This window comes from Balaenoptera physalus, assembly GCF_965194825.1.
Source record: "Balaenoptera physalus genome assembly, chromosome: 2".
Lineage (NCBI taxonomy): Eukaryota > Metazoa > Chordata > Mammalia > Artiodactyla > Balaenopteridae > Balaenoptera > Balaenoptera physalus.
Genome location: NC_138883.1, coordinates 165,638,755 through 165,666,168, shown reverse-complemented (window position 1 = coordinate 165,666,168; position 27,414 = coordinate 165,638,755). Strand labels below are relative to the sequence as shown.

The 27,414-nt window shown below is 37.6% G+C and overlaps 1 protein-coding gene across 11 annotated transcripts in view; it reads left to right on the top strand.

Moving 5' to 3' along the window:
- The window catches only part of NEBL (nebulette), a 152,674-nt gene that overhangs the window by 44,148 nt on the left and 81,112 nt on the right, over window positions 1–27,414 (top strand). For 9 of the 11 annotated variants that reach the window (XM_082449655.1, XM_082449660.1, XM_082449653.1 and 6 more), the window contains 3 exons: window positions 5,733–5,837; window positions 7,776–7,886; window positions 18,364–18,474. In XM_082449655.1, the coding sequence (XP_082305781.1) occupies window positions 5,733–5,837; window positions 7,776–7,886; window positions 18,364–18,474 (327 nt within the window). The remainder of the gene's footprint in view (window positions 1–5,732; window positions 5,838–7,775; window positions 7,887–18,363; window positions 18,475–27,414) is intronic. The other 2 variants (XM_082449659.1, XM_082449661.1) reach the window with 2 other exon arrangements.

Sequence of the window (27,414 nt, the reverse complement as noted above, 5' to 3'; positions counted from 1 at the left end):
TACGTTTTGTTTGAAGTGTATTTGTGGCTGAGCTAAATTATATTATATAAACCATTAAACTAAAGTGGCAACTTTAGTTAGTAGGTGATTTTGTTGGAGTTGTTTTGGATAAGAGCGTTTCTCAGTGACTTCAGTCTTGTGGTGAGGGGCAACGGCCTTTACCGTTTTGCCGAAGCGAAAGCCATGTTATTCCGCTCTCATGCAGGTGAAATCAAGTGCGTGGGAGTAATTTCTGTTTAGTATAGGTTTATATTGCAAGGCAGAATGCCTGTACTACTTAAATATTTAGATCATATTGCTGTGGTCTCGTTTATATCTGTGTACATGTTTACATTTTATTTCCAAAGAGAATTCCATACTTATTAAGATACTGGTTTAATTTTTGGAATTTTTATATCTACCAGTGAACAGTCCGAACAATGACTTTGTTTCTAAAAAAAATGAAAAGAAGAGTTTGTACAGTCATTTGAAAATCAGATTTTAATTTACCCTTTCTGGAAGGGCTTCATGTATTGGACTAAATCAAATTTCTGGTTTTTTAGAAGTGTGGTTAAATAATATTATCAAGTAATAACTTGCTCATTCACTCTTGGTGTCATGAATGTTTTTATATGGAGCCGATGAACTTAAATTTGAAGTGCTTTTCTCTGTTGTGTTGTCTCCATGTCTAGATGGTTGTCTAAAATGTATATTTGAAATTGCATCAATACGGAGCTAAAAACAAATATAAAAAAGGACGAATTGAGTTACATTGGAGTTCCAGTCAAGACTTTATTACGTCTCTGATAGTGCCCATCTGTTCGTGCTCACATTTAATTTAGTCCACCAGTCTCTGCCCAGGTCTCAATCTTAAAGACAAAGCTTCAAGGACTTTAGTTTTGTTTTATAATCCTTTATATCCCAAGGGGGAATCCATGTGTTTACCTGAGCCTTTTTGTTTGTTTGAAGGCAGTCTGTTCGCAGCCTGTCACCGTGTGAATTTGGTGTTTTGTTTGCCTGCTTTGTAGAGTCCTACATCTTGAAGCTTTAGGAAGCAGACTCACATTTTCTTGATCAAATCACACAGCTAGTGAGCCACTGACCTGGAATTTGGAACAAGGTCTGTCTGATTCCCAAGCCTTGGCCACCACGATGTCCTTTCTCTGCTGCTGTGTGCCAGGCACTCCACGTGCAATATTGTATTTCATGCCACAGCAAGCTAGTGCTGTAGGTCCTATGAGCCTCAGTTCAGAGGTGGTGAAACCCAACATTGAGTAGCTTGTCTACGGCCACCTGGCTACTCAGGGGTGGGGACAAGATTCAGGTTTAGGTCTGGCCTGGCCGGTAGCCACTCGCTATTCTGCTCCATTTTTCAGATGAGAAGGATAGTTTTATGGGTTTCTCTTCATGGAGCAGTCTCTCTACATCCCCTTCATTATCATTCTAATCATCCCTCTTTGGAGCTCTTTCAGCTTTCATGTGTCTTTATCGGGATGTAATAACCAGAACTGTGCACAGAAGTCCAGATGTGGGTGGCTGTGATTATGAGTGGGGAAGGATGATGTTTCTGCCCCCTTTGTGATGATATGTAGTGTTTCTTGGACTTAGGGCTGCAGAAAGCTGTCAGATCAACCCCAGTAAGGGCATCATGCTCAGCCATTTTCAGTCCTAGTTTTTGACTTGTAGCTGATCACGAAGGGCCCATCCTCTTTTAATAGTTTGAATGATTTTTCCCTTGCTAGTGATGTAATCTGTAGTTTTCCGCCCTCTCGCACGGCCCTTTGAGAGCTTCCGCAGTTCATCTCTTTCAGTTTACCATTTCCCTCTCCATGAGAGCGTGGGGTCACCAGCAGACCTGCAGACTTCGCTGTAGCATGCCCCTGCCAGATAATTTATTAAAATGTTAAATAAGAATGGCCTGGCAGTCAGTCCTGGGAGGGCTGCACTGTTTAGAATTCTCCATAGAAAGAAATGTCTGTTTTTCAGATCAGGTGGCTTCATTTTGGGGATCAGTATGAGGAATTTTTCAAAAAAAATTTTTTTTGCCTCGCCTAGTTTCAGCTTTGCACGTGCTCTGCCCACGTTGTGGGGTTTCCCTCTGCATAACTCACTTCCCAGTCTTGAAAGACACCTGGTCCTCTGAGGCAGCCTTTTTTATTTTTCTGTTAACCATGTAATGCTTTTTATTTCCCCAGATATCCTTTCTCTGTTGTTTTGTCCTGTTACTCAGCTATCTAATCAATTCTTTGAATAAATCAAACCTACTGGCTACATTAAACAGTCAGAATCATGGATCTGGGAGCCTTTTGTAGGGTGGTCATAAAAAATCGTAGGTTAAAAGGGACCCTTTATATGTTTCTTGTAAATTAAGATAAAGAGTCTCTGCAGAGCAAATTAGTCCACATCTGCATGAAGCCTCTGATTCAGTGTTTTGAGTCAAACCTTTTCTAGGGTGTTCATTTGCGTGGCAGCAGAACGAACATTTTCCAGGCAAGTGAACATTGTTTGTTGTGGGTAAACCCTTCCAGTGCTGAAAACATGGCATTCCGTGGTTACCCCTCCAGAGAAAGCTCCGACGGTGTTAGGAAACCTGAGAGAGCAGCCTTGGCTCTGAGTGCCCCAGTTAACACACAGGGCAGGAGCCACAGTTCTGTCTTCTGGGGTTCACTGCATTTAGCCAACGTGGCTCCATTTGTGAAAAGGCTTCCTAGCTCCTTTTGGTTAAGAATGCTTCTAAAAGGAAATGTCCTCTAACATTTCTACATCTGTCATCTACTGTCAGCCATTAGCTGATCTCATAGTAAGTAAAAGAAAGTAGGCTAGAAGGAGAAAGCTCACTCAACTAATTTAACTCTAACTGTAGTTGAGACATGGTGGGATTAATGGGTGAGGTTAAAGCAGAAAGTAAATATTTAGGGCATCTTATTGATCATTAAGTCATCAACTTTGGATTGTGTGTTGGTTGTGAATGCAGGTGGCTGCGGGTTACAGGAAAGTCCCAGCACAGAGGCTTAACAGATGTCTGTTTTTTTCACATATGAATCCTGGAGGTAGGGGGTTCAGTCTTGGTGCAGTGGATGTTACCAGTCTCTCAGGCGCCTTTCCTTCTGCTCTGCCATCATTGGTGTGATGGCTTATTGTCTTATGATGGCATCATTGCGGCTGTTTCCCTGTGGTTGGGGAAGACAAAAGGCGGAAGGGCCAGGGGTCAAAGGGCCATGTCAGCAAGTCTCTCCCTTTATATCAGCTACACCAGTAATAATGCTGGGAAGACTTCCAAGAATGTCTCATGGCCAGAGCTAGGCACTTGTCCTCCCCGGCCAATCACTGGCCAAGGGGAATGAGAAAACCATGCCTAGTTCAGAGCAATTTGTCCTCTGGGGCTGGGGTAGGGGCATGTCTACTCTCATAAATACATTTGAGTTCTACTGTTAGCAAAGAAAGGGATTGGGTAGGCAATCTATCCAGTAGGTGGGACCATGGTTGTATTAGGAATTGACTGTCTACTCAGTGATTTTTATTTTACCTAAGACTGAGTATCAGTCATCGATGCAGTACCCTTTCATCCATTTTTTCCTATTCTCCTGGTATAGGAAGGCTACTAATATGTAGTATTCTTTATATAAAAATTTAAGATCATTTGCTTATTGTCACTCATATTGTTAAATTCATTAGAAATACGAGTGACAATAAGCATATAATACGTGTGTGTGTGTATCTTTTAAATAAGACCAGAGAAAGGAATGGCGAGCACGTTTAAGACTGAACTATTTGCCTGTATAGGAAAGGAGGTAAATACTTCGCCCTTATCCCGAGTGCCTGTCCTGAGCATTCTGCTTAGGTCAGAGCTTATCAGGAGGCCTGTGGCCATAGCACATACCTCTGCGCTGCGTGAAGAATGTGCATGGGAGAGGGAAGAGATGGTGGCGAAAGATAAAAATAATGAGCCAAACTTAAGCCTAATGATAGGTTATGTTCTCTCACACTTAATTATATAACGGAGATACCTTTTTTTTTTTCTCCTTATGATCAAAATAGCCTACTATTTATCATACTGCCATTAACGGTTTAATTACTAGTGACTGAGGAGGGTGATTTGCAGAGACCTGAAATTATGGCTAATCTCTGAGAAGAAAAAAAAAGCAATTTAGTGCTCAGATAAGATAAATATGTTCTAATGTTGATTTCATGAATAAAGCAAATGTTTAATGTGGTCAGCATCTAATATCTGAGTCATAGCTGTGAAATACCACATTTTAAAAGAATGTTACTTAGTATGTTCATGTCTGGTTATACCTCAGGTCAGATAATGCCCCTCAAATGAGGTTTGAATATGGTAAAATCTCTATGTCATGTTAAAGTGTAACATCAGTGTTAGTCATGATCTTTAAGAACCAGGTAAGGTATACAATTAAACTTCACTTTTAGGCTGTAATTAGGGAGACCATGTAATTGATCATCTGAACTAGGACATTTTTTTTGGCCTACGTATTTATAGTTTTGGGTAGATAAACATGACTTTTTTACAGGGTGATACAACTTGTAGCAAATTACCTTCATCCTCTCAACTAGTCGTAAGTTTTGCCTGCTCAGTTTTTAGATTGGATGGCAGTTAGTGTGACAGTGGGATTATTTTAGGTCCCTCTCCATAGTTCCTGACCTCTTTTTGGTTCATGTGTCCGTGTGGGATCTTCCCCCAGATTAATTCTGGCCTCTCCCCAGGGGGAAAGGAGTGACTCCTTTCACTAGTGAGTTGGAGAGAAGAAATGAGCATTGCCCAGCTAAGCCTCTCTGGACTTTGCCTTGCTCCTCTGCCTGCCCACCACGGGGGGCATTCTGCAATGATCTCCACCAGGTGGCAGGCTTTCTGGGTGGGTTCTATGCTTGGGGGTGGGGAGGAGGTTGGGGAGGCCTGTGGATGCTCATAAATTGGGTAAGTTTGATTTGAGCATAATTAATTAGTAACAGGAAGCCCATTGTGGCCACAATTTAGGCCCCTTCCTCTAAGCCAGCATGTCTAGCTAATGATGCTAGAAGTATTCTCCATTTGTTTAATTTCTGCCTCTTCTTAATTGGTTACATCTGTCCTGATGATGCCTTGTTTTAAACCTAGAGGTAGGCAGCTATGTTTCTGTTTGACTGCACGCTTACCTATTAGGGTCTGTGGCTTAAAAGTAACAATAAACTAGGACAGTTGTACGAGTGGAATGGAGAACGTTTAATAATCATGCTGAACAAGCTGGGCAAACAGGACCCACAGTTACTGTGGGTCCAACACACATGATCCTTTTTTTGGTTTGTTTGTTTTTTTGTTTTTTACTTTATTTTTAAATTAATTTTTATTGGAGTATAGTTGCTTTACCATGTTGTGTTAGTTTCTGCTGTACAGCAAAGTGACTCAGTTGTACGTATACATCTATCCCCTCTCTTTTGGATTTCCTTCCCATTTAGGTCACCACAGCATTGAGTAGAGTTCCCTGTGCCGTACAGTAGGTTCTCATTAGCCGACACACATGATCCTGGGTGATAACTAGACCCTGGCTTACGTAAAGAGCAGCCTTTTCCCTCCTTTGCCGCATCACCTTTGCTCTTCCGGGCTGGATGTCAGTTCATTTGATTTGGCTGGTTTTGAGCATCCTTCCACATTGGAGTATTTACTTCAGAAAACAGATTTTCTCAAGTTAATTCTTCTGTTCAAAAAAGGAGCATTAAAATTGTTTTTCTTTCTCTTCTTATGTAAAATATTCTTTTAGATCCATTATAAAGAAGAGTATAAAAAGTCTAAAGACAAGTGTACATTTGTGACTGACACGCCTATGCTAAAACATGTAAAACATATTGGCGCTTTTATTTCTGAGGTAAGGTATCAAAACTTGCAAAATGACTTGCATTTTCTTTTTCTATTTGTGTAAGTAAAAGTCTGTGCATGAAAGTTAGACAATAATATTTTTGATAACACCACTGAATGTTGGTAATATCTGTATAATTACATAATTCTGTGCACCATGTCAATTAACTCATGTAAACTGATAAGTTTTATTATTTATGGTTGATGTATTTTATTATATGTCTATTTTGACTCTAACCGTTTCTTATATACATAAAATTACTCTTAAAAAGGGATATTTTTATTCAATAGAAAGTATTGGCAAAAGAGTTTTAGAAGTTCCATTATTTTATTTCTTAACAGACTTATTAGATATAAATGATTCAATATAATTTTGAAAATAAGTGAAACCAGCAGATTCCATAAAGTGTGGTACCTTTGGTAAGTAACTTTAAATCAATTTGAACTATTTTTGAGTAGGATCAGTTCAACAGAGATACCTGTTATGAAACCGTAGAGTGAGAAATACACTACATTCATTTTCCAGGTGAAATATCATAGAGTCTTTTTCTGAGAGCATTTAGAATTGCAACTTACGTTGTCTTATAAAGCACAATGTTAACAGTGATTTCTGTGATGAGACACTGCTGGTTTCTGTGAATATATCATTTCAAAGAGATAAACTTGAAAGGAAGATGATTAGATAGTGTTGTAAATGACTGACCTCTAGTGTTTCGTAAGTTATGTTGGAAAAAGATCAACATGATATTCTCGGGATTATTTCTGTCAACATGAAAACGTTTTGAAGAAAATTGGTAAATTTTAAGTACCCAAATCCAAAGAGTTATGGGAACGCAAGGCTTACACAGGCTATATGCTCAATAAATCAGCACTCAAATCTAGCTCCAAGTGGGAGTAACAGCAGGGACCTGTGGACAGAGTGGGGAAAACCACGGTTTTGTTTATTTGTGTTAGGTATTAGTTCTCCTGCACAGAGAAAAGGAAGAGGGCAATCTGTTATGTTCCTTTGAACTTAATGTTCCCAAAAATAAATAGTGAATGAGTGTCTCTCTTTATGAGTAATGATTGAGATCACTGAGAGACAGTGCAGATTGCACATGGGAAGGTGCACAAACAGCAAAAAAGTACCCCCTGCACCCCGCCATTGTGGTGGAAGGAGTTAAGAGGACTTGAATAAAGGAATGTTGTCCTTTGCATTCAGGTTCTAGACTGTAAATTCTAATGACTTGTGTTTTCTGGAACGATTTAAATGTCTCATTGTTCTCATATGTTTCTTTGCTGATCAAACATGAAATTGTCAATACACACAAATAGATTTACTTTGAGAAATGTGCATGGGTTTAAACAGAAAAATAGTCATTATTATTTTTTACCAAATTGATTTAAGATTTTTAATTCGAGGTATAATTGACATTTAACATTTTATTAGTTTCAGGTGCACAGTGTACATGATTCGATACTTGTATGCATTCTGAAAGGATCACAGCAATGTCTGGTTACCATCTGTCACCACACAGAGTCACATATCTTATTTCTTTTTTTTCCCTTGTGATGAGAACTTTTAATATCTACTCTCCTAGCAACTTTCAAATGTGCAGTACAGTGTTATTAACTATAGTCACCATGCTGGACCTTATGTCCCCATGTATTTATTTTATGACTGGAACTTTGTACCTCTTAACTCCTTTCACCCATTTCCCCCATCACTCAACCCCCCTCTCCCAATCGTTATTTTCTTGCATGTTTCATTTAAAGGTTTTACCATGATAAATTGGATTTCTTTATCTTTCTTCAAATATGTTCATCAGGTTCAGTATCTAAGATTAAAATGGACTTTATATTTTTTAACTGATTCTGTTTCTGAAGAAAGTACTTTTTTATTCTCTTTCAATATTCACAATAAAAAAAGCTAAGAAATATTTTTTCCCTTTTCTTTCTCCCCGCCCAGGCAAAATACAAAGGCACCATTAAGGCGGACCTTTCCAATTCTCTTTATAAGCAGATGCCAGCCACAATTGACAGTGTCTTTGCAAGAGAAGTTACACAGCTACAGAGTGAGGTGTGGTTTTCCTGAATTATTATACAATTATGTAGACCAAACATATACCTAGTACCAATTGTTTAGCATTTTAAAAAGAGTTGTTTGTCTTAGATATTAAATACGGAGTGAGAAGTTGGAAGCGACTGATGCGTGTGCTGTCAGCTGTCGCTGGTGGAATCACAGATAATGACAAGGACCTGCCAGTATGTCAGTTACATGACGCTGTTTTTCCTCGTCCCATTCACCACTGCTAATAGAGCAAATTTGAATCTTATTTAGACAGTTTACTTAGATTACAATCTTATAGCAAATATTAAACTAGTCTTTAACTATGATCTTTAGGTGGAGAACATTCCAGTAGCTTATTAAAAGTTGCATAAAGAATTAATGGTTAAATTCAGGATCCACAGATCTGTGCTCCATCAATTAGACAAGTGGTTCCTGAATTTCTTTTCCGTGGATGGTGTTTTTCACTTGGTAGACTATCTCAGGCTACCAAAAAAGAGCCTCCACCAGGCGGAAATGGCCGTTTTAGTGATTGCAAGTTGCAGATGAACTTAAGAACTGTCATCATGTAAACTCATTTTGAATCCACAAGAGTTTAGGAGTAATTTTCCCTTTATAGTACATCAACACAGAAGGAATCCTTAATGCATTTAATCTATTGTGTTTCTTAAAACAGAATTTCAAAGCAGAATATTTTGCCTCTTTCTCACTCCTATTATTGCTTTGTTTTCTTCATAGCACGATCTGATTTTTTTTTTTTTTTTTGGTTACTTTATTAATCCCTAAGAGAGCAGGGACCTTATCTGTCTTGTTCCCTGCTCCACCTCTGTACTTAGAACAGGCCCTGGAACACAGGGAGGATTTAGTAAATACTTGTAAAATGGATTTTTGTTCAATTTATTGATTTCCTTTCTAAGGAGATGTTTCCTTTTACATAGTTTATATTTTTCATGCTACATCTTTGGTTAATAATAATAAATACAAAGAAATGCTTACTATGTGTCAGGTACTGTTCTATGCATTTCACATATATTTATGTCATTTAATCCTCACAGCTGCATGAGATATCCTCATTTTGGAGATGTAGAAACTGAAGCACAGAGAGGTTAGGTAACTTGCCCAAGGTCACACAGCTAATACATGGCAGACCCAGCACATGAACATGGATAGATTGGCTCCAGAGTCTGGGTTCTCAACTATACCCCTTACCACCTCTTTTTACTATTTCTATCCCTCTTTTTCTTATTAAACAAGTTACTTCTTTTTTCAGAATCTTTTTACTTTTAAGTAGAGGATACCTAGATAATTTTAAAATAGTCTGAAAATAGATGACTCTTGAGCAATACCAAGTATAGTTATCCTTTGCAGAATATCTTTAAGTACTTCATTATCACAAACTTAAATGTCCACTATGTACCCAGCTTGGCAGTAAGCTAATCTCAGCTGTGCACATGAGGCTAAAAATATATGTCAGGGTTCTGCATGGCTGACCATGACTAATATGCCCCCTTTTTTTCCTGCCAACACCTTGTAACCCAGCCACTTGCTGATCACATGGACTACTGTATAAAGCAAGCAATTACAACACTTGATATTTGACAACATTTATACAATAGTAATAATAATAAGCAACAATTATGCGATAAAGAAAAGAAACAATCTTTTCTTATTTTTATACTTGGGAAGGTAAGATTTTCAGATATTTGCATCCTAATTGCTTTGGAAGGGCACAACTTTTCTCAAATTTTTATGGCATAAACACATCTATAGTACATAAATATGTGCACATAGAACTTAACATGCAAAATAATCCATATTGTATATTTTGGAATCTAGCTCTTTTTTTGCAGAATAGGTTATCTCTTACGTTAGAATATGCACCCTAGGAAAGACATACGTGTGCTCTCAAGGAGCAGCACTGCCCAGTGTTATAATTAAACTTGAACTTGTTAGAAAGTCCCTGAACTTGTTAGAAAGGAAAAACCTGGATTCCGAAGAAGGGATCTATTTCAAAGATTTATGTAATTGTAATAACATTTCTTTAGATTTACATAAATCTATTTTATTATTGTTAAAATTGCAATTCTCAATTGCCTAATAAGACAGGCAAGAAAGTAGGACTATTTGATAGTGTCTGTGATAATTATAGAACTAACCTTTTACTGTGTCCAAATAGTATCAGATTTGTGGCAACCTGAATTAGAGTATTAGTATTAGGCAAATACTAAAATTTAACTGTCTTCCAACTTCTGTTAAAAAGTATCCTAAACTTTTGACATTGGAACAAAATATTGTCTTAAAATCAATTTGCAAACATTCTCAGATGCTTACATTCAAACTAGAGTGATGAGGTGAAGTTAGCTAGGTTAATACTCCTTGTAGAAAATGGCTGATAGGAAGAAACACCTTAAAAAAAAGAGAGAGAGACAGATGTGGAGATTTTAGGAAGCCATTTTGTTAGATAACTCTCATTAAAAAATTTTACAAGCAAAGATCACAAAGAAATCTTCTGGAAATGGATGGGCTGTGCCATGAAGTGCTGTGACCCTTCTCACCAGGGCTGTCTCAAGCAGAGACTAAATAATCCCTTATCACAGAAGTGATACAGGCTACTCAGGCATCTGAACTGAGGAGATTTATGAGAGCTTATGTTTTTATCTACAGTGGCCACAAGGTCCTGTTTCAGGAGCTTCAGGGCTGCCTGTGTTATGGGATTAAAAGTACATTTACCTATATAGTAGTTATGAAATATACTGTAAATCAGAAATATATGTATATATGAGATATAAACATATAAGATGAAATATATAACATAAATATGTGTATTATTTGCATAAACATATTTACGTATAATTTATATAAGACTACTGCAGGTATCTTCCACTAGTTAGGCATCTAGTGCCATAGCAACCTTAATTCACAAGGTTGGAAGAAAACAGTATTAATCTAGGGAAATGCCACACAATAATGACAAATCCTAAGAAATCAAATTTATCAGAACATTTATTAGTGTGACATAATTTTCCATTAGCCATTTTAAGGACGAAAATTAATATGATAAAGTTCAGCTGCCTCCAATTTGATGTAATCTTAATTCTAAAGTGGCGCTTCGCAGCAGCTATAAATGAAATGACTATTTTAATGCTGCAAGTAGAAAATTACGTAGCCTTTTTAAGAAAGAGTGCTTTTTAAAATTTTGCTTGATGACTCACCACTTCTATGATAACGCACAAGATGATCAGCTGCATTGGTTATGTTGGTAAGTTCACAAGTACCACAGTCAAAAACGCAAAATCAACCAGGCATCCAGCAAAAAGGAGACAGGCATGTGCTAGTGTTTTTGTCCTTATAACAGATCTCATAGAAGTTGTTTCTTGGCTTAAGAGACTTGGCCACTCACTAAACTCCTCCTTCCTCCCCACAAGTTATAATAGATAATGTAATGAAACTGAGATAATGGACTTTCTCAGTCTGAATGGAGTTTCTTAATGGGTTTCCTGTTTAACATAATTAATTGGTGAAAATGTAAAAGATATGTCCATCAGAATTAGATATCCTGATGGATTAAATCAACGGACAGACTCTAGCAAGATGAATTATCCCTGGAATAATGTGAGGTGCTGTATGCGAGGCCTAATAATCAACCAGAGGTGGGAACAGGGCTGAGCAGGAGTGAACAAGACTTAGGGGCATTAGCTGACAGAAGTCTCAACACAGTAATCAAAAGGAAAATGGTGTGATCCATGGATGTGTTAATAGCATATAGCACATTTGAGATGATAACCTAGATTAAACTGAACAGTTCTAATTAGGATAGGTCAGGCCATATCTGGGATATCGTGGACACCTTAAGAAAGAGGAGGAAAAGTTGGAATTGTACTTTGGAGAGCGTTTAGGTGTACAGGGGTTCAGTACCTTAATCTATGCAGACAGGTCCGGGGAATGGAAGCCACTGACAGCTGTGTTCCCATGTTTGGAGTTCGGTCCTGTGAACCAGATTCTTCCCTTATGGCCAAATGGATGCAGCTCTGGGGAGATAGACTTAAGTTTCATTAAAGGAGGAACTTTGTATCAGAATCTTCAAAATTTAAAGACTGTGATACCCAGGTTGAGTTCTCTTTCACTGGAAGTTTTCAAGAAAAACTCGGTGGGGGAAGCCAGAGAAGGGATTTGAACATTGATATTTGTACTAGATGACTTTCCCTTTTTTTTGGTAGGATCGGATGCTTTTACTTAAAAAAATTATTTTTGTAATTATCACTTTAATCCTTTAGACAAGTATATTATCTAAGTTAAGTGGGTGGTTAATTCTACTTATTAAAGCCTACAAAGAGTTTAAGCTTGTGAGAATGTTTAATAAACTCAGTTACTCATTCATTCACTAAACATTTATTGCGTTTCTGTTCTGTGTCATTCAGTATGACTGGCACAGGATATTAAAAGATATGTAAGATACGGACACAGCTCTCAAGGAGCTCATGTTGGTAAAAAGTTTTTCCTTAAGTGTAACTGTATTCTTTCATTAAAAATTAGATCTTGTTTTGTTCTTGGTGACCACTGTTCTAGTTTTTCTTTTTTAAGTTACCTTTATTCTGTGCCAAGTAATTCCAGTTCCATTTAATATCTTATTATTAAACTTTTAATATATATAATTTAAATTAATTTAAAAATAATTCATTAATTTATTCTTGTTTTATTCTCATCCGTTTAGTTATACTTTTTTTAATTTACTTTTTTATACAGTAGGTTCTTATTGGTCATCAATTTTATACACGTCAGTGTATACACGTTAATCCCAATCGCCCAATTCATCACACCACCATCCCCACCGACCCACGGCTTTCCCCCCCTTGGTGTCCATACGTTTGTTCTCTACATCTGTGTCTCAACTTCTGCCCTACAAACCGGTTCATCTGTACCATTTTTCTAGGTTCCACATACATGCGTTAATATATGATATTTGTTTTTCTCTTTCTGACTTACTTCACTGTATGACAGTCTCTAGATCCATCCACGTCTCAACAAATGACCCAATTTCATTCCTTTTTATGGCTGAGTAATATTCCATTGTATATATGTACCATATCTTCTTCATCCATTCATCTGTCGGTGGGCATTTAGGTTGCTTCCATGACCTGGCTATTGTAAATAGTGCTGCAATGAACATTGGGGTGCATGTGTCTTTTTGAATTATGGTTTTCTCACGGTATATGCCCAGTAGTGGGATTGCTGGATCATATGGTAATTCTATTTTTAGTTTTATAAGGAACCTCCATACTGCTCTCCATAGTGGCTGTATCAATTTACATTCCCACCAACAGTGCAAGAGGGTTCCCTTTTCTCCACACCCTCTCCAGTATTTGTTGTTTGTAGATTTTCTGATGATGCCCATTCTAACTGGTGTGAGGTGATACCTCATTGTAGTTTTGATTTGCATTTCTCTAATGATTAGTGATGTTGAGCAGCTTTTCATGTGCTTCTTGGCCATCTGTATGTCTTCTTTGGAAAAATGTCTATTTAGGTCTTCTGCCCATTTTTGGATTGGGTTGTTTGTTTCTTTAATATTGAACTGCATGAGCTGCTTGTATATTTGGAGATTAATCCTTTGTCTGTTGATCTGTTTGCAAATGTTTTCTCCCATTCTGAGGGTTGTCTTTTCATCTTGTTTATGGTTTCCTTTGCTGTGCAAAAGCTTTGAAGTTTCATTAAGTCCTATCTGTTTATTTTTGTTTTTATTTCCATTACTCTAGGAGGTGGATCAAAAAAGATCTTGCTGTGATTTATGTCAAAGAGTATTCTTCCTATGTTTTCCTCTAAGAGTTTTATAGTGTCCAGTCTTACATTTGGGTCTCAAATCCATTTTGAGTTTATTTTTGTGTATGGTGTTAGGGAGTGTTCTAGTTTCATTCTTTTACATGTAGCTGTCCAGTTTTCCCAGCACCACTTATTGAAGAGGCTGTCTTTTCTCCATTGTATATCCTTGCCTCCTTTGTCATAGATTAGTTGACCATAGCTGCGTGGGTTTATCTCTGGGCTTCTATCTTGTTCCATTGATCTATGTTTCTGTTTTTGTGCCAGTACCATATTGTCTTGATTACTGTAGCTTTGTAGCATAGTCTGAAGTCAGGGAGTCTAATTCCTCCAGCTCCTTTTTTTTCCCTCAAGACTGCTTTGGCTATTCAGGGTCTTTTATGTCTCCATACAAATTTTAAGATTTTTTTGTTCTAGTTTTGTAAAAAATGCCATTGGTAATTTGATAAGGATTGCATTGCATCTGTAGATTGCTTTGGGTAGTATAGTCATTTTCACAGTATTGATTCTTCCAATCCAAGAACATGGTATATCTCTCTATCTGTTGGTATCATCTTTAATTTCGTTCATCAGTGTCTTATAGTTTTCTGCATACAGGTCTTTTGTCTCCCTAGGTAGGTTTATTCCGAGGTGTTTTATTCTTTTTGTTGCAATGGTAAATGGGAGTATTTCCTTAATTTCTCTTTCAGATTTTTCATCATTAGTGTATAGGAATGCAAGAGATTTTTGTGCATTAATTTTGTATCCTGCAACTTTACCAAATTCATTGATTAGCTCTAGTAGTTTTCTGGTGGCATCTTTCGGATTCTCTATGTATAGTATCATGTCATCTGTAAACAGTGACAGTTTTACTTCTTCTTTTCCAATTTGTATTCCTTTTATTTCTTTTTCTTCTCTGATTGCCGTGGCTAGGACTTCCAAAACTATGTTGTATAATTGTGGTGAGAGTGGACATCCTTGTCTTGTTCCTGATCTTAGAGGAAGTGGTTTCAGTTTTTCACCGTTGAGAATGTTGTTTGCTGTGGGTTTGTTGTATATGGCCTTTATTATGTTGCGATAGGTTCCCTCTATGCCCACTTTCTGGAGAGTTTTTATCATAAATGGGTGTTGAATTTTGTCAAAAGCTTTTTCTGCATCTATTGAGATGATCATATGGTTTTTATTCTTCAATTTGTTAATATGGTGTATCACATTGATTGATTTGCGTGTATTGAAGAATCCTTGCATCCCTGGGATAAATCCCACTTGATCATGGTGTATGATCCTTTTAATGTGTTGTTGGATTCTGTTTGCCAGTATTTTGTTGAGGATTTTTGCATCTATATTCATCAGTGATATTGGTCTGTAATTTTCTTTTTTTGTAGTATCTTTGTCTGGTTTTGGTGTCAGGGTGATGGTGGCCTCATAGAATGAGTTTGGGAGTGTTCCTTCCTCTGCAATTTTTTGGAAGAGTTTGAGAAGGATGGGTGTTAGCTCTTCTCTAAATGTTTGATAGAATTCACCTGTGAAGCCATCTGGTCCTGGACTTTTGTTTGTTGGAAGATTTTTTTTTTTTTTTTTTTTTTTTTTTTTAGAAATTCACGTTCTTTTATTTATTTATTTATTATTTATTTATTTATGACTGTGTTGAGTCTTCGTTTCTGTGCGAGGGCTTTCTCCAGTTGCGGCAAGTGGGGACCACTCTTCATCGCGGTGCGCGGGCCTCTCACCATCGCGGCCTCTCTTGTTGCGGAGCACAGGCTCCAGACGCGCAGGCTCAGTAATTGTGGCTCACGGGCCCAGTTGCTCCGTGGCATGTGGGATCTTCCCAGACCAGGGCTCGAACCCGTGTCCCCTGCATTGGCAGGCAGATTCTCAACCACTGCGCCACCAGGGAAGCCCTGTTGGAAGATTTTTAATCACAGTTTCAATTTCATTACTTATGATTGGTCTGTTCATATTTTCTATTTCTTCCTGGTTCAGTCTTGGAAGGTTATACCTTTCTAAGAATTTGTCCATTTCTTCCAGGTTGTCCATTTTATTGGCATAGAGTTGCTTGTAGTAGTCTCTTAGGATGCTTTGTATTTCTGCGGTGTCTGTTGTAACTTCTCCTTTTTCATTTCTAATTTTATTGATTTGAGTCCTCTCCCTGTTTTTCTTGATCAGTCTGTCTAATGGTTTATCAATTTTGTTTATCTTCTCAAAGAACCAGCTTTTAGTTTTATTGATCTTTTCTGTTGTTTTCTTTGTTTCTATTTCATTTATTTCTGCTCTGATCTTTATGATTTCTTTCCTTCTGCTAACTTTGGGTTTTGTTTGTTCTTCTTTCTCTAGTTCCTTTAGGTGTAAGGTTAGATTGTTTACTTGAGATTTTTCTTGTTTCTTGAGGTAGGCTTGTATAGCTATAAACTTCCCTCTTAGAACTGCTTTTGCTGCGTCCCATAGGTTTTGGATCATCGTGTTTTCATTGTAATTTGTCTCTAGTTATTTTTTGATTTCCTCTTTGATTTCTTCAGTGATCTCTTGGTTATTTAGTAACATATTGTTTAGCCTCCATGTGTTTGTGTTTTTTACGTTTTTTTCCCTGTAATTCATTTCTAATCTCATAGCGTTCTGGTCAGAAAAGATGCTTGATATGATTTCAGTTTTCTTAAATTTACTGAGGCTTGATTTGTGACCCAAGATGTGATCTATCCTGGAGAATGTTCCATGCGCACTTGAGAAGAAAGTGTAATCTGCAGTTTTTGGATGGAATGTCCTATAAATATCAATTAAATCTATCTGGTCTCTTGTGTCATTTAAAGCTTCTGTTTCCTTATTTATTTTCATTTTGGATGATCTGTCCATTGGTGTAAGTGAGGTGTTAAAGTCCCCCACTATTATTGTGTTACTGTCGACTTCCTCTTTTATAGCTGTTAGCATTTGCCTTATGTATTGAGGTGCTCCTATGTTGGGTGCATATATATTTATAATTGTTATATCTTCTTCTTGGATTGATCCCTTGATCACTATGTAGTGTCCTTCCTTGTCTCTTGTAACATTTTTTATTTTAAAGTCTATTTTGTCTGATATGAGTATAGCTACTCCAGCTTTCTTTTGATTTTCATTTGCATGGAATATCTTTTTCCATCCCCTCACTTTCAGTCTGTATGTGTCCCTAGGTCTGAAGTGGGTCTCTTGTAGACAGCATATAGATGAGTCTTGTTTTTGTATCCATTCAGCAAGCCTGTGTCTTTTGGTTGGAGCATTTAATCCATTCACGTTTAAGGTAATTATCAATATGTATGTTCCTATGATCATTTTCTTAATTGTTTTGGGTTTGTTTTTGTAGGTCCTTTTTCTTCTCTTGTGTTTCCCACTTAGAGAAGTTCCTTTAGCATTTGTTGTAGAGCTGGTTTGGTGGTGGTGAATTCTCTTTGCTTTTGCTTGTCTGTAAAGCTTTTGATTTCTCCATCGGATCTGAATGAGATCCTTGCCAGGTAGAGTAATCTTGGTTGTAGGTTCTTCCTTTTCATCACTTTAAGTATATCATGCCACTCCCTTCTGGCTTGCAGAGCTTCTGCTGAGAAATCAGCTGTTAACCTTATGGGAGTTCCCTTGTATGTTATTTGTTGTTTTTCCCTTGCTGCTTTCAGTAATTTTTTCTTTGTCTTTAATTTTTGCCACTTTGATTACTATGTGTCTCGGCGTGTTTCTCCTTGGGTTTATCCTGTATGGGACTTGCTGCGCTTCTTCGACTTGGGTGGCTATTTCCTGTCCCATGTTAGGGAAGTTTTCGACTATAATCTCTTCAAATATTTTCTGGGGTCCTATTTCTTCACTCACTGAGCAAATATTTATTGCAGTTTATGTCAGGCACTATTCTGGGTTCTGAGCATTTAGTGAACTAGACAGTTATATTCTAGTAAGAGAAGACAGAAAATAAGTAATTTTACAAAAATTAAACTGAGTAATTTAAATTTGTGAAGGAAATAAATAAGATAATATAGCATTAGACTGAGAGTAAGGGGATAATTTGCTGTCTTATGGATCTTCTTTACTTTCTAACTCTGTTGAGTTTGGTTAGTTCTACTTCTGAAGTACTTCTGATTATTCTCATGCCTTCTCTCCATCCCTGTGTGGGACAGATTTAATATGGTGGTGATGGGTGGCATTGCTATGATGCTTATTTCCCTAACAGAGAACAAGGCTTGACATATGTGAGAATTTTGTTATATTTTCTCCCAAAGTTTAGGGCTTTTAATAAGCTTTATATTCTATTATAGCTGTGCCTCCATAAAATCATAACCATCAATTAAAAAATGAACATTTCACTTTTAAATATCCAGCCACTTCCCCAGTTTTGTCATTTTCTTTCCCAAGCTTCAAACCTTGAACATTTATGACCCTAAAACCTCTTGGATGTGGAAGATTTCCCAAAACCGTAGCTGAGATTTAAGCTAGATGAATACGAGTGGGGAGTTCAGCGTGTGGACAAAGACTTTTGAAATAAATGACAAAGAGTTAGAATTAGGAGTCTAAACAGAACCACAAAGATTAAAGTATTATGTATATCATTTTGTTATAGAAGCTTAGGCAAATTTGACCATTAATGGTGGTATTCAACTATATGAAATCCTAACAGAACACTGAAATTTAAAAAGTAAGGAATTTCATACACCTGTAAATGAAACTAACAATTATTTGTGTTTTTCTTAAGATTGCTTACAAGCAGAAGCACGATGCTGCCAAAGGATTCTCAGATTATGCCCACATGAAGGAACTGCCTGAGATCAAACATGCCATGGAGGTCAATAAGCACCAGAGTCACGTAAGCAAGCCATTCCTCATGATTTTCTGGAAAATTGTAGTTAACTGACATCAGGCCTAATGGGTGTGTTGTTGAAGTTTAAATGTTACAACATTCCTGTTCAAAAAGGACTTCAGAGTTTCTTTTATTTTTATGTCCCAGTGTTCAGTCAGAAGCACATCTGAATTATTCTGTCAGTTGTTATTAGAACCTTGTAGAATGCCTTCAAAATGTTAGGCACTCGCAGAACTGGGAAATTGGGTTTTTAACAGCAATTCCTAGAACTTCCTTGACTTGATGGCGTTACTCCCATGGTTTACAGTGCAGAATTGCAGAACTGGGATGCTAGTGAGATTGTACCCCACTGTGGTTTCTTCTGGAATTCATGTGGGGGGCAGATTGTCACACTTAAGACCCAAGAGGAGTAGGAAAGCAATAGATGTGTAACAGCCGGCTTAGAAGCAGAAGCCAAGAGAGTGGAAACAAGCCCATAGAAAACACATTTATTCTTTGGCTATAAGGTAACAAGTACATCAAAACCTTCATGTGTTTGCTCGATGACCACTACTATCTTGGGGGCCTAGAAGAATATTTCTTCCTGAAATTTCAGTGGAAGCTTATTTGTCTCATTATCATGAATTCTTTGCTTTCTAGAAGGAACGTAGGAACTGTTTGTCAGGCTCTTTATGGGTTAGAATCAGTTAAGATAAAGTGTTTGCCTTCATTGGGTTAAAAAACTCCCTTTCTTTGAAAAGTACCTGAAACATCTCTGTCATCTCATACAGGCTCTGCCCCACCACTTAGTTCTCTTACTGAATGGTGCTTTGCTGCCTCAGGGCCTCCAGAGCCCCAGCTGTGCAGTGTCTCTTTGTAGGATGGCAACAGTTATCTGATATTAAATTGCAATAGGTCAATGCTTAAGTAAAAGCTGAGTGAGCTTTTACATTTTAATCCAAATGTATAAACACGTGCCCATACCAAAAGTGCTTTTCTAAAATGGGTTAAGATTGATAAGAGATGAAGAAGCTACATGTCTGTAATTACCAGCTAGGCCATTTTACCAGGAGGCTTTATGAGAACTTCTGCTTACAGAATGACTATCATAATCGTAATAACTACCGCTTAGCAAGCACTGCCGCGCACAAGAGACTGTGCCGAGACTTTGATCATTGCCAGTTCTTGCAGAATCTGTGTACTGATTCCCATTTTGCAGATGAAGAAAATGAGACTAAAGAATCAAACTCCCTAGTCCACTCTTTCCGTTACACCCTGCTGCCTCCCTCTTGAAGGTCACTGGTTATTGGTCAAGATTTTAAATGAAAATTTTAAAATGTAGGGCAAAATAGGTTATCATTAGAATTCAGATCAATGGATCCAGTGCATTTGCAAGAAAGAAAAACCGGACTCTGAGCTTCCACTGTTTGGAGCGGAAGAAACTTTGAACTCCCATAGATGACGTGGCTTCGAGGATGGTCTGGTGGTCTGGGGAGATGGCTGGCATTACACAGCTCCTGGGGAGACCTTTCTAACTCTAAAATTCAATGAAATTCAAATACGGCAGTTCCTTATCATAGAGCTGAGGTTATTATTTTAACTCTGCCTTTTCTTTTAAAAAGTCTTTGATTGAGGGATTGAGGGAATAGAGTATAAAGCCCCTTTCTCCTCCATTCAATACTGTGTACTTATGGGAGAAGGATGTATTTACTTACAGTCCTCTGCCTGCTTGGCTCAACCTTTACATGCAAAGTTTGTACATATAATAGGATTTAGAAAGTGTTTAAGACTATTTACTCAGATTTAAGGGGAGAATGATATTTGTATTCTACCTGTGAAGTAGTTGATATTCCCCTAGAGTCAAGTCACTTAGAATAATACATTTGTTGTCCCAAAGATATTAAATTTAAACGTGGGTCTTGAAAACCACAGGAAAGCAAGTACGTCTCTTGGTTCAGTAGGTGAGGCTGCAGCATCTCCATGAAAGACAAAACCGTGTCTCCCAGAAGACTTCAGTAAAATGAAACTCATCTGCAGAGAATTTAACTAATAGGGTTACCTTTTCATGATGCGGAATGTCACTTTGCACTATGCCTATTAATGACTTAATTTAATTTAAAATAAAATGTGTTGTCACATGTGCCTCTGATTTACCTAGAAACAATGCATGTCAGCATCTTTGCTTATCTTTTTATGTTTCCACCAAAATCGAGTCAGCTTTCTGATATCTGTTAGAGAACCAAGAAACTGGGGTGATTACATTTAAAAGCTTTTAATTTCTACCTCCTTTTTGGTCAAACTTTTTATTAGAACAATCATCAATGGGCCAAATGGAATCATTTTTATTTCAGAACCTTACTGTCCCTTATGCCTTTGGAGATGTGAATAAGCAGTAGATAGGATTCTTTCTGACTGGACAACTGAATTTCCACCTCTGAATAACTGAGAGTTCCAAGGGGAAGAGTATTCTGGGGGCAGTAGTCTCTTCTTTCACCCCCAAATTCGATGATCATGGAACAGGAAAAAATTATTTCTCATAATATCCTCCACTGTCACATATGATAGAAAAGGAGTTGGGAGTCAGGCCAGGGTTAAAATGCTTCCTTTGCCACGTGTTGCCTGGATGACCTTGGACAAGTTACAAATGTCTCCAAATCTGGTTTTTTTTTTTTTCATCTAAAGTTGGGGCAGTGATACCCATCTCACAGGGCTCTTGCAAGTGATAAATGAGATATGATATGTAAAGGGCTCTGTAGAAGAGCCAGTCCATAAAATATTAGTTCTGTTTGGTCCTCCTTCAGTTTTAAAGGGTGATTTAAGAGTTTAGGGTGATACATATAGCTGATTCACTTTGTGGTACAGCAGAAACTAACACGACATTGTAACGCAATTATACTCCAATAAAGATACTAAAAAAAAAAGAGTTTAGGGTGATATCATAGTTAATTCAAAACAATGAAACTAGATTAGATTTCTAAAAAGGCCAAATCAATATGAAATTTATATTAAGAAGCATTTAGGTCAGAAGGGCATATTCAAAAGGTTCCTGAACCCAGTTAACTACCTACCTTGTTGATACTGCAGTCAAAAAATGATTAAAAAGAGCCAATCTAAATTCTTTTGTATCTTCAGGGATGTACCCCTGCCAAATTTTTTCTAATGTAATTAGAGGAACTGGAGATATTCTATCCTGTTACTTTCCCCTAAAGATGGGCTTGAAATGAAAACCCCAGTAACATTAATAGTTTTCATGAATCTTATCAGAGACATGAAGTCCAGTACTTCTAAAGTAAGTCAAACAAATTTTAAACTGCCATTTTAAGTTTTATAAATAATGTGGTCTGTATAGACTTGTGATGAAATTAGAGTGGTAAACTTTCCCAAAATGCCATATTGGTAATCAGTTCAATGTGTATTAGAAAGAAGTATCTAGCAGGGGAAACTAGAGACTTAATGTTCTTTTCAAGAATGATATATGTACTTTCTTAACATTAATAAAAACTTTTCTCTTAGAGGAAAACATAGGCAGAACACTCTTTGACATAAATCACAGCAGATCTTTTTTGACCCACCTCCTAGAATAATGGAAATAAAATAAAAAATAAACAAATGGGACCTAATGAAACTTAAAAGCTTTTGCACAGCAAAGGAAACCATAAACAAGACGAAAAGACAACCCTCAAATGGGAGAAAATATTTGCAAACGAAGCAACTGACGAAGGATTAATCTCCAAAATATACAAGCAGCTCATGCAGCTCAATATCAGAAAAAACAAACACCCCAATCCAAAAATGGGCAGAAGACCTAAATAGACATTTCTCCAAAGAAGACATACAGATTGCCAACAAACACATGAAAAGATACTCAACATCACTAATCATTAGAGAAATTCAAGTCAAAACCACAAAGAGGTATCACCTCACACTGGTCAGAATGGCCATCATCAAAAAATCTACGAACAATAAATGCTGGAGAGGGTGTGGAGAAAAGGGAACCCTCCTGCACTGTTGGTGCGAATGTAAATTGAGACAGCCACTGTGGAGAACAGTATGGAGGTTCCTTAAAAAACTAAAAATAGAACTACCATATGACCCAGCAATCCCACTACTGGGCATATACCCTGAGAAAACCATAATTCGAAAAGAGTCATGTACCACAATGTTCATTGCAGCTCTATTTACAATAGCCAGGACATGGAAGCAACCTAAATGTCCATCGACAGACGAGTGGATAAAGAAGATGTGGCACATATATACAATGGAATATTACCCAGCCATAAAAAGGAACGAAATTGAGTTATTTGTAATGAGGTGGATGGACCTAGAGTCTGTCATACAGAGTGAAGTAAGTCAGAAAGAGAAAAACAAATACCGTATGCTAACACACATATATATGGAATCTAGAAAAATGGTACTGATGAGCCTAGTGGCAGGGCAGGAATAAAGACGCAGATGTAGGGAATGGACTTGAGGACTCGGGGTGAAGGGTAAGCTGGGACGAAGTGAGAGAGTAGCACTGACATATATACACTACCAAATGTAAATAGATAGCTAGTGGGAAGCTGCCGCATAGCACAGGGAGAGCAGCTCGGTGCTTTGTGACCACTTAGAGGGGTGGGATAGGATGGGAGGGAGACGCAAGAGGGAGGGGATATGGGGATATATGTATACTTATAGCTGATTCACTTTGTTGTGCAACAGAAACTAACACAACATTGTAAAGCAGTTATACTCCAGTAAATATAAAAAAACAAACCTAATAAGCAGACAGAATTTCTATTCCGTCAGACAGAGAGAAATCTTTAAGGATCAATCAGTTAAATGATACTGGAAAAACATTTGTGACTCTGTGATTCCGTGATGTGACTTAAAATAACAGCGCTTTTAGAATTTAGTATTAAAATAGGTATATTAGTATTTTGTTCATCTCTAAGGCAGAATAGTTAGTAATACCTATCCTGCTTTCTTCACAAGATTGTGGTGGTGATAAAATTAAATCATGTATAAGAAAACTTTTCAACTTTTCAACTTTCAACTTTTCAACTTTTTTTTTCAACTCTAAAATGCTTTTATAAACAATGATAATACTGCTAATAATGATAAACTGTTAGATACAGCTCTATATTTTACTCCACTGTTCAGAAAATTGAAAAACAATTTTGTTTTCTGATGAATGTCAGATCCTGCATTTACTTATATTTCAAAGGTTTATATTTTCCTTTAAAAATAATATTTACAATTTAATGATTCAGTTGTTTTTTACATGCAGCATACCCAAACAGAAATAAGTCTTATCAAGATAGAATTTCCAGTCCATGCGACTACTTGATGACACTTGTAGGGCTTCTCTAATGTAAGAGTTTATGACAAAAGAATTTCTTGAGGCTGACTGAACTGGTGTTTTTGAGATTATGACTGAATACAGTTTACACTGCTTACTTCTGTCCTACATACTTATCCTGTCTAGTTTCTTCTCACCAAGAATCATTTTAACCTTCACCAGAGAAGCAAAGGGAATGAATGAGTTCGGGGCCAGTTGGATTTGATTTCTTTTGGTCTGTCTGCTCACCTTGCCCTTAGCCTCACAGGTGTCTGTCTGTGGCTTCCATCCTGCCTGCCATCCCTCAGCTCTCGCTCTTCGCATCTCCAAGTGCTTGAATTTCACTGTGTGGACCATCATGGTGGAGGTTTTGCTTTTCTCTAGTTTATTAACTCACCTATTGAAGAATCTCAAATCACTGTTGTCTAAACGTGAAGAGCTTGCTGCAGAGTCACTGGGAATCCTTTGCTCAATGTGTCTGGCTGTATGTGAAGAAAAAAGGCAGCCATTTCACTTCCATTTTCAATATCTAATTGAAAGTTCCTCTTATTGGCCAAGTCCAGCTGAGAACGATACAAGGAGGGGATTCTGGATAACTAGTTCTAACGATACAAGGAAGGGGATTCTGGATAACTAGTTCTAGCCTTGGGAGGGAGTGTTGATGGAGCCCAGTTGAGTACAGACAATCGAGCACAGCAAGGGAGGGGTGAGGATTTAAGAAATGAATGTGTTTAAAGTGTTTAGAACAGCGCCTGGCACGTGGGACACTCGGCATGACTGTAGGATACATGCAAAAGATGTGGCCTTATGAAACAGAAGTAGAAAGATAATAAGGGGAGAATAAGCTGAGATTAAAAGACAATGAAATGAGATGAAAATACAAGCTGAGGGAGAAAGTGAACATGGTGAGATAAGGAAGAAATTCAATGACAGATTTTGATAGAATTAAAATCTTTAAAAAAAAGTTTATAGTTGATTTGCAATATTGTGTTAGTTTCAGGTGATAAAATTAAAATCTTTATTGGAGGCCATAAAGAACAGATTTGACACTGCAGAAAAACGTATGAAATGGAGGCTGCATTTGGAGTTTCTAGGTTCAGTAACAGAAATCCATCTCATGTTAGCTCAAGTGAAAAACGAGAATTTGTTGGTTTGTGTAACTGGGAAATTCAAGCTACCTTCAGGCATAACTGGCTCCAGAGGCTGCACAGTGTCACGAGGACTCTCCTTCTCTTCCCATCTCTTGGCTCTGCTTGCTTCTGTATGACTTCACTTGCAGACAGACTCTGTCTAGGTGGTCTCAAGGCTGGTGTTTCCAAAATTAAATCATCCTCACAGCACCTGATCCCAGAGGAAAGGACAGCAGTTCTTTTTCCCCCAGCCTCAGATCCATCAGTGACTCTGGCCTTGCTTGGTTATGTGTCTGCCCTCGATTTAATCATGGTTTCCCAAGGGTTGGGCTATCTGATTGGACAACCTGTCACATGGCCACTCCTGTCACTAGGCAGGAAGGCTGCTTTTGATGGCCCCGCTAGATCACGTGGAGTGAGGGAAGGGCAGTTTCCAAATAAATAATGCTGCTAGGCAGATTTTTAAAAAATTAACACATGTCCGCTACAAAGGAATAATTTAGGAAAATGATCCAGATATGTGGAAAAGGGCAAGGAAGTAAATTCAGTGGGGAAAAAAAAGGCGGGAGGAAGAGATCAAGCATGTACAGTAATAATTCTAGGTGCTCCGGTGGAAGAAACCATAACTAGTCTTTGCGAAAATATTACATACTACTAAAAAGATAAAGCAGTTTATCTTGAGTGCAAAATAAATGTATAAAAGTGATAATAATATGCTAATGATTGTATTTTCCTGTATAGGACCTATAGAAGATAAGGATGAAACTTCACTGAAAGCTAAAATAAAAGATTTAAAGAAATGGAGAAATATACCTTCTCCTGTGAACAGACTGAAATCTTGTTGAGATATCATTTTTCCCTACATTGTTTGGTAGGTTTAGTGCAATGCCCATTAAAATTCCATTTGTTTCCTATGTGGAACTTACTAGGATTATTCTAATGTTCATTAGTGAGAATAACTAGTTTAAAATTAAGAAAAAATTTGAAATAGAAGAGTCATGAAGGGAACTTGGTTTAATGGATATAAATCGTTATAGTCATACATTTAAGAAATGTGTGAGTGAGACAGTGAATGTTAAGTCCTTAATATGATAGCTGGTACATAATAAATGGCCTAAAATGACAATTATTATTACTGTTATTATTATTATTTCTCCTCTTCTTCCTCCTCCTCTTTCTTCCCTCCCCCTTTCACTTCTCCTCCCTCCACCTTCTTTTTCATTCTCTTACTCTGAGGACACGATAGGGAACAAAACATTAAATAAAACGAGGCAAAATCAGTCATTGACCCTCAGGCCTGCACCTGTCCTGGGTTGATTTTCAGGAATTTTCAGAGATTTTCAGGAATCTCTGTCTTTCTTCTTATTCAAAACAGTTTTTTATAGAACACCATCTCGTCTTGAGAAAACTGCCTGGAGAATGGGGTCCCATCTGTCGTCGTCCCAACGCAGTGAGCATTTAGGGTTTGGATTATTCAGGAAAAAAAGAGTGTATGTGTGCGTGTGTGTATATATATATATATATATATATATATTTTTTTTTTTTTTTTTTTTTTTTTTTTTTTCCTTCTTTGCCCTTCCTCTGACAAACCTCTCTTCCACTGTAACGTTTTTATTCTCCCTCAGTTGTGACGGCCTGAGGAAGGGAGCAAACACATGTTGCAGACATTTGAGAAATGTCAGATGAGCTTCCCTTGGCCCTAAGTAACAGTTTAGGTGGAGGAAGATGAGTAATCTGCTCGGGTAACCTTGTTTCCAATGTTCAGACGTCCTTGCACGTAGCGAAAATCAGGAGCTTGCCTCTCTCAGTGTCCCTCAGCGTAAGCCCCCGTTCCTATGGGATAACCTCAAGCCTTGATATTCTGGGAGATCGGTAGAGACCAGGCTCCTGGGTTTTTCTCCTGTGTGGCTCTGTGGTGTCCGCTTGTTTGAATGTGCAGCTCATGTCAATCTTAATATTTGTTTTGAGTCACGTAGGCTGGCCTGTAATTTGTAATTTACATGGACGGTGGGGCCCTATTCATTGCCCCGCTCCCGCCGCCTTTGTGCTGTTCGCCTCTCTTCACGCAGCCATTAGGCTGAACAGCATATAATTAGGTAACGCATGTAAAGCATAGATTTCTGAAAGGTTGCAGCTCTTTTCAAAAAGTAAGGGTTTACATTTTTACCCTCATTCTTTTCTAAACAAAAAGACATTCCCCCCTACGGCTTTCATCTGAATGTAGTAACTTAGAAACAGTTAGTCTTGTAGGTGGGTAATAATTTTGGATTGTTTTCACCTGAGAGTCCGCTTTTGTTGACACAGTTTGTGTTTAACTTGGTGCAGGCTGAGGTTGATTGGCCATCATTTGTAGACGAGTGTGTTGCTTTTTGAAACCAATCAAAATTGGCTTATTTTAAATCCCTGAAGATTTTAAACTCACCCAACAAAATAACTCAGTTTTCAGATTATTTTTGTTTCTTTTGCTACCGGTGTGCGCAAAACCTACTTAAAATTGCTTAACGTAAAGCCTATGAA